The 7,985-nt window shown below is 45.1% G+C and overlaps 1 protein-coding gene across 1 annotated transcript; it reads right to left on the minus strand.

The window, feature by feature from the left end:
* Positions 1–693: 693 nt before the first annotated feature.
* On the minus strand, positions 694–7,770 carry LOC103067441 (uncharacterized). Its single transcript, XM_088128902.1, has 6 exons — positions 7,612–7,770; positions 6,354–6,958; positions 5,930–6,044; positions 5,735–5,802; positions 4,264–4,393; positions 694–3,377 (listed from the first exon to the last, which is right to left on the minus strand). The coding sequence occupies exons 2-6, from the start codon at positions 6,768–6,770 to the stop codon at positions 1,198–1,200; spliced, it is 2,910 nt and encodes a 969-aa protein (XP_087985028.1). The 5' UTR covers positions 6,771–6,958; positions 7,612–7,770; the 3' UTR covers positions 694–1,197.
* Positions 7,771–7,985: the final 215 nt, after the last annotated feature.

A 7,985-nucleotide genomic window follows, 5' to 3' on the forward strand; every position in this document is an offset into this window, starting at 1 on the left:
TCCTACCAATTTCACCTCTCTTGGAATCCGGGAATCACCTTTTCCAAGAATTCCTTGAGGGACGGCTTTCCTTCGCACCTTTCCAGGAACAATAGGATCTTGTGATGGAATAGTTTGATGAAGGCCACGCTCAGGGAGATAAGCATTTCCTTAGCCCCCAGCAGGAGTGTGGGAAGGTTAAGAAGATGAGACTGGCAGCACCCTAAGGAATTCACGGTGTTTCGGCTTCCTGGCTTGGGAAGTTTAGATCCAGTCTGGAGAGATTCTGTCCTGGAGGTGGAAGCTAATAAGTGCAACAGAACTGTATCTGTGCTGTCTCGTGGAGTTCTTTGGGCTGAACCTGACAGATCTGCCCTATAAAAGGAACTCCCCGAGAAACCAAGCATGGCTGCCCCACAGCTGATGCTACTGTGTATCTGGCTCTCAGAAACTCAACTCTTCTCTCTCCCTGAGTTTTTATTCCTGGATAGGAGACAAACCATGCCTTCTGGCACTGGGATAAATGTAAACTTAATAAACAATAAATTTCTCTTATTGGTGTGCAATAGCATTGGCCACCTAAAATAACAGTACATTCAAAAATCCAGTTCATAATTAAAACGGCCCTTTTATTTTCAATAGTAAATTAATTTTTCTTGGGTTGCCGGTTGTGAGGGCCAGACTGAAAGAAACCTTTTCCCAGGTGAGTGTACACAAATAGAAAATGTATAGATTTAAACAACTAAATCTAGAATTTACATGGATTCTCACTCAAACAGATCTGTGTATGGGAAACTAGGTCATTCCTCCTCCTGAAGCTCTTTCCACACTCCAGGCACTTATATGGCTTCTCCCCTGTGTGGATCCTTTTGTCAGAGTCTGCCAACTCATTCCCAAAGTTCAGTAAATCCACTGGAGACTAAACAGTTCCATCAAAGATTTCTTTATTGGGAGAAATGCACAGCAGCTATAGATTGTTGAGTCTAATTCTACAAAGCAAAACCTCTCCTTTTTAAGCCCAAACTGCCCCCCTTGTTCCTTTCTCTTCCCGCTTGAAATTCTTCGCGCCTTGCTCCAGTTCTCACAGTGCTTGGCCTTGGAGATGCCTGTGTAAAGATAACAGCACCTGGCATCCTTTCCCCACTTCAATGGCAGGTCAAGAAAAGCGGGCTGCAATTACCATTTTTACTATTAACCATGTAATATACATTGTGAAACTCAATTAAAAGCAATCGAAGGTTCTGGCTTGTGTAGATCCTGACACCTTTTATGGGAAGTAAGTTCACTCCTAGTAGTAAAGCTTTTTCCACACTCCATGCACTTATATGGCTTCTCCCCCGTGTGGATTCTTTGATGATGGGAAGTAAGATTACTCCTAGTACGAAAGCTCTTTCCACACTCCAGGCACTTACATGGCTTCTCCCCTGTGTGGATCCGTTTATGGGTAATAAGGTGACTGCTTGTTCTGAAGCTCTTTACACACTCCGTACATTTATATGGCTTCTCCCCTGTGTGGATTCTTTTATGGGAAGTAAGTTTACCGTTCTGAGTAAAAGTCTTTCCACACTCCATGCATTTATATGGATTGTCCCCTGTGTGGATCCACTTATGGGAAGTAAGTTCACTCCTAGTACGAAAGCTCTTTCCACACTCCAGGCACTTATATGGCTTCTCCCCCGTGTGGATCCTGTTATGGGAAGTAAGATGACTCCTACTACGAAAGCTTTTTCCACACTCTGAGCATTTATATGGCTTGTCCCCTGTGTGGATCCGTTTATGGGAAGTAAGTGAACTGTTTTGAGGAAAAGTCTTTCCGCACTCCATGCACTTATATGGTTTCTCCCCTGTGTGGATTCTTTTATGGGAAGTAAGTTCACTCCTACTACGAAAGCTCTTTCCACATTCTGTGCACTTATATGGCTTGTCCCCTGTGTGGATCCATTTATGGGCAATAAGGTGTCTGCTTATTCTGAAGCTCTTTCCACACGCCATGCACTTATATGGCTTCTCCCCTGTGTGGATTCTTTTATGGGAAGTAAGTTTACCGTTGTGAGTAAAAGTCTTTCCACACTCCATGCACTTATATGGATTGTCCCCTGTGTGGATCCACTTATGGGAAGTAAGTTCACTCCTACTACGAAAGCTCTCTCCACACTCCATGCACTTATATGGCTTCTCCCCTGTGTGGATCCATTTATGGGCAATAAGGTGACGGCTTATTCTGAAACTCTTTCCACACTGCAAGCATTCATGTGGCTTCTCCCCTGTATGGATCCTGTTATGGGAAGTAAGTTCACTCCTAGTAGTAAAGCTCTTTCCACACGCCATGCACTTATATGGCTTCTCCCCTGTGTGGATTCTTTTATGATGGGAAGTAAGATTACTGTTGTGACGAAAAGTCTTTCCACACTCCATGCATTCAAGTGGTTTCTCCCCCGTGTGGATCCTTTTATGGGAAGTAAGTTCACTCCTACTACGAAAGCTCTTTCCACACTCCATGCACTTATATGGCTTCTCCCCTGTGTGGATCCTTTTATGGGAAGTAAGTTTACCGCTTTGAGTAAAAGTCTTTCCACACTCCATGCATTTATATGGCTTCTCTCCTGTGTGGATTCTTTTATGGGAAGTAAGTTTACAGCTTTGAGTAAAAGTCTTTCCACACTCCATGCATTTATATGGCTTCTCTCCTGTGTGGATCCTGTTATGGGAAGTCAGTTCACTCCTACTACGAAAGCTCTTTTCACACTCAATGCACTTATATGGTTTCTCCCCTGTGTGGATACTTTTATGGTAAGTAAGTTGACTGCTGGTCCTGAAGCTCTTTCCACACTCAATGCACTTATATGGTTTCTCCCCTGTGTGGATCCTTTTATGGGAAGTAAGTCCACTCCTACTACGAAAGCTTTTTTCACACTCCGCGCATGCATGTGGTTTCTCCCCTGTCTGGAACCTTTCATGTGAAGTAACTTGACGGCTTGTTCTGAAAATCATTCCAGATTCCAAACATTTATATGGTTTTCCCCCTCTGTGGATCCTTTCATGAGATGTAAGGGACCCATCTTCACAGGAAAGAGTGAAAGTCCAATTGTGGTTTTTTCTATTGTCTCTGCAGACAGAATGTTCTCCTTTCGGTTGGGTTGGAGAGTGATCATTTACAACTAATTTGTCTTTTAATAGTATTACACTTTTTCCAGCATACTTTTCCTTTATTTTTCCTTGTTGGGCAAGAAAGCCTTGCGTCTCAGCATCCATGGAAGATGAGCTTTCCTGATTCCAATTCTTTGACTGGCTTCTCTCATGACTTTCTAGTTGCATCTCCAGTTCCTTCTCCATTCCGCCTCCATGCCTGATCACTTCGAATTTTTCACTGGGATCTTTATTCTCATAGCCATGATCACCTTCAAAGGAAAAGAGAAATGAACATGATAGGAAGGGTGGGCAGATAGATCAGACTGTAGGAGCTCATATGATCTTCCTTCTGAATTTTTCCCAAATTCCAATATCTTGCACATTTGTATCCTTACAATGGCATGGTATACGAATGATAATTTCTATTTTCGTGAGCCATAAAAGCTATGAAAACATCTACAGCATCCGGTTTGTTTAGAATCATCCTTATATAGTCAAACCTTACCCAGAGTCAGCGTTGAGTTCAGGAAGAATCTGTGGAAACATCCAGGGAGGCCTTAGGAGAAAACCTAACATTTATCAAAGGGTGGTCAATAACAGGAAAGACCAGTGACAACTAAATCAGTTTTGAAATTTGTTCTTTCTTCCTACCCAAACTGCCTTCCATTTGCTCTTCATTTTTCTCTGGCCAAAATCAAATGGTTGCAGAGAAAATATTCTAGAGCCCTTCTATTAACCCTACACAGCATGTTTGCAATGGAAAAACAACACCATTTTGCCCTTAACCCCAAGGCTCAGGATAGAAATCAAAAGGAAGACAAGTGATTAACTCAACAGCCTGAATAAATGACAATCCTTCAGGGGACAGATAGGGAAGCATCTGCGCCCAAAAGGATGAAATCTGTGTGATGGAGTTGAGCATCTCCTCAAGCCAAGGAGTGAGTTTCTCACTGATACCTTTAAAAAGAAATGGAAAAATCCACCAGATGAGAAATGGCAGGGGATGCATCTAAGCAGAGAGCCATCGACGTCCTTCCTTCCTTCGAGCAGGAGAAGGCCAGATCTTTTCCTTCCCCCCTCCAAGACATGAGCTGATGGCATCTAACTAGAAAATGTCTTCCCAAACTCTCTGCTGTGAGAGAAGCAAACCCTTACCCAGAGAGGCCACGTTCCTATAATTTTCCAGCATGACTTCCCAATGCAGCGCTTTTTGGTGAGGATCCAGCTGAGACCGCTCCTCCTCAGAGAAATACACAGCCACCTCCTCAAAGGACACAAGACCCTCCTGAACAAGGAAAAAAAGAAAACAACAGGCCCAGGAGGATTTGCAAGATCTGTCCTATTCTTCAGAAATTCCCAAAGCAAAGCTTTGCACTAAGTTAAATGGCAACACTTGGTGGAATTCCAAGGTTTGGGTGAAAACATGGAAAGAGCCAAAAGCTTTTAACTGAAGAAATATTTCTGGCAGGCTTGATCCACTTGATTGCTTCTGCAGGCCTTTCAGTGCCATTCAGTGATATCAACCCCAATTTCCTTCTGGATTGATCCATCAAGCGATCCATGCACCCACCTTCAAAAGACTCAGCGTCGAGAGGACCAACTGGCAGATGGTCTTCAGAAACTCCACCTATCAGTGTCTCCAATCCTTCCTCTCTTTGCAGAAGAAAATCGGGGGTCAGGGACATTCTTTCTAGCATTTTAGCAAAGGGCTTACGGTGTCCCCAGAAGGACGAATCATGCCCACCTCAACTTCATGAAAGTGCTGGGGGAGCACAGCCAGGGATTTGGGTGGGGGGCCATCAATATCCAGAGGCACACAAGCCGGGTTCTTCCCTTCCTCAGACTGCAAGAAAGGTGCTAGTAGTCTGAGCCATTGGCTGAATGGGAGACAACAAAGTGGAGGCAATTTTCTGGGAAGGACATTTCTCAGCCTTTGCCAAGTGGGATTCCTTGGCCTCCAAATCCAGGTAGAAAACAGAGGATTAGAAATTACTTTGCAAGGCAAAAGGGCCTTGATTATATGCTCTTTCAGAACAATTTCTACTTAAAATCTTTTCTATCCGGCCATTTTCATTGGATGTTAATAGCCTGGCTCATGTCTTAATCTGATGTGCTTGTATTTCTTATGACTGGTTGGAAACAAGGCTTTATAAAAATGGCACTGTGCCAATCTGAGTATTTAGTTATTTTTGAAGAGGCTTGCACAATTCCAAGTCAAAGAATTAAAAAAAGAAAGGGTTTCTGTTTAGCGGTTGCTATGGCTGTATTAATATTGTTTCTATCACTTGAGGAACTTTTTAAAAAAATCAGTTACTGTAAACAAATAGTAGGAAGATTAACTGGCAGAAGGAGTTAAGTACTGGTCTTTAAAAAAACAGATTTCCTAATTAGAATCTCAGGGAACGAATTACAAACCCTTTTATCCGAACCACAGACTTCAGAACAGGCTATTGTGACTGAGAGCAATCTATATCTTCCATTCCCCATTCAATGTTGCTCAAGGACAAGAAAACACCCAGGCCCAAGAAAGGGGGGAAAATGGAAGGAGAGAGTCCTACATACACCAGCTTGACTGCCTGATGGAAAGGGAGAATACAAAATCAAAAGATAAATTTCCTCTTCTTACTGGAGCTGGAGGTTCAGCCACTGTTTCAGCTGCACCAGAGACAGCAGACAACTTTGTTCGAGTCTTCCCTGTGTGAGAGAGAAAATTTTAAAGTGTAGAATTAATAAAATAGGAGGAGGCATTCTAGAGAAGAGAAGACATAGAGAAGATGAGAAAGCTGGGATCTCTCTGGGGAATGGGAGGGCCTTCGATTACCTCCTGAGGTGTCCTCACTTGGATCATCCTGAGAGATCCTCCTGAAAAACAGCTCCTGAAGGGGACTGGATGGATGCCTCCTTCCCTCAGGATCTCTGATGCCCACAGAGAAGGACTTGAAATAGGAGGCAGGAGAAAAGAAGAGGAATTAACAGACATCCCACAACATGAAGTATATTGTAGTTCTCTGAACACACATTTAAAGCCTCCAGTGTCCATCAGGGAGGCTCGAAGGTGAGAAAGGAACAGCTGTCCCAAATCTATCTTCTAGAATGGATAACGCAACAATGTCCCACAAGAATGAGTGAAACATCTCCACATATTACAAATGCCAGAAAACTCTCGTGGGGAGGGGTTAAGAATTCAAACACATTGTTTATTCCGTTCAGACCCCTTCTGGGCTCCCAAAATGAAGGTCTCCCACCTGAAACTCGACCTGCTCCTTCTGCTCCTCTGCCTGGCTCAGGAGGAAGCCTTCCGCCAGGGCCACTGCCTGGGAGCTGGTCTCTGCTCCGCACTCCCGCACCCAGCTCTCCATCTGCAGGGGCAGAAGGGCCAGGAACTGCTCCAGAACAACCAGGTCCAGCACTTGCGCCTTTGTGTGTTTTTCTGGTCTCAACCATCGATGACAAAAGTAGTGGAGACGGCTGCAAAGCCCTCGGGGACCCTCAGCCTCCTGGTATTGGATGCTCCTGAAGGTCTGGTGCTGAACGTCTAAACGGGTAGTTTTCTCCTCCAGGACCTTCTGCTCAGTTCTTGCCCAGATCTCCCCACAGCTCCCAGGCTGAACAGCAGAAGGGCCTTCTCCACTTCCCTCACTTGCTAAGGGTTGTGTCTCCATTCTTTCTCTGTGCTCTCACGCAACTCCAAAGGCGTCTGAGGAATCTTGTGGCTCTCCAAATGCCTTTTCATTCATAGGACTGTTCCTCTAGCTGCAGGAATGACCACAGCAGGCCATTCAGCCCTCTTTGCCCAAGAGAGGATTTTGTCTGTATGCGAAGACCTACAAAAGGCTTCCGGTTTATATGTCTGAGATGTAAAAGAAAAGAAATTCCAGGAATTTGAAAGTGATGGATTTCACCATTGAGCAACACTCATCCCCATGGAAGGCACCACTTTTCTGAGCTGGTATAGGATGGCAGTGGCATTGAGCAGATAGGAACTGAGGGCCGGGCAGCTGATTGGCATACCTGAATCTTACCTGTTGAGGGTTGCATACTACTAAGCTGCAAGAGGATAACAAGTGTTTATTTGTGTGTTTCTCTGTGTGTCTTGCAAAATAGGGGATTGACTTCCGTCAAGCACTTGGAATACCCGATATATGCATCTTGGAGCATTTTCCTTTTCTTTTTCTCAGAAGGAAGGGCTGGCTTTTTAAAAACCCGTATCTACACTTCTCTACAAGCGGGATTCACACAACATGCCAAACCTGAAACAGGTTAACAAACCCCCAAAGTCCAGTTCAGCTAAAATGCAATGCCAGTGAAGTGAGCCTGGCTTGGGATGTTCCCTTTCCCTTTCTCCAGGGTTGGCTTTTAAGAGCCAAGTCACACCAGGACACCCAGGCGGGTTCAGACAACCTGCCCTAAGCCCAAACACATCCCCCAACCGCAGGGGCTGCATTCACACAAAGCACAGGGCTCGGAGGAAGGAAGCTGAAGACGCTGTCCTGCTTCACTCACCCTCCTAAGACAAGTTGAACTGCAGAGGATCCAGCCCTATTTCAGCCTGATCAGCGCGTGGTGAGAATACAGGCACAAACTCGGGCACCTCCTTCCTTGCAGGGCTTTTCTTCTTCCCTGCTGGAGATTTGCAATGCAAACTCTCCTTCCTCCCCCCCCCCCCCCCGGGCCTCCTCTGGTCTCTTCCCTGCAAGACTTCCCTGCAGCCTTTTACCTCCTGCGAAGCTCAAAGGGTTAAAGAGAGGGAGCGCAGCTTCCTAGAGAGGCAAGAGGTAGTGATGTCACTCCCTTCCCACCGTCCTCTGAAAAGCCACCTGTGGCCGCCGCCCTCCAGTGGCCCAATGCTGAAGCGCATGCTGTTCCCTCTCTTTGCA

The sequence above is a fragment of the Python bivittatus genome, unplaced genomic scaffold, assembly GCF_059951505.1.
Source record: "Python bivittatus isolate LINGU-HERP-01145 unplaced genomic scaffold, Pbiv_v1 ctg000820_np1212, whole genome shotgun sequence".
NCBI classification, from domain to species: Eukaryota; Metazoa; Chordata; class Lepidosauria; order Squamata; family Pythonidae; genus Python; species Python bivittatus.

Excerpts from the sequence above, each read along its gene's own strand:
- LOC103067441 (XM_088128902.1), bottom strand. The coding sequence starts at position 6,770 with ATGGAGACACAACCCTTAGCAAGTGAGGGAAGTGGAGAAGGCCCTTCT. Across the intron at positions 6,045-6,353 it reads AGGAGCAGGTCGAGTTTCAG|TCCTTCTCTGTGGGCATCAG; the intron begins GTGGGAGACCTT and ends TCCTATTTCAAG. Across the intron at positions 4,394-5,734 it reads TGGCTGAACCTCCAGCTCCA|GAGGGTCTTGTGTCCTTTGA; the intron begins GTAAGAAGAGGA and ends TTCCTTGTTCAG.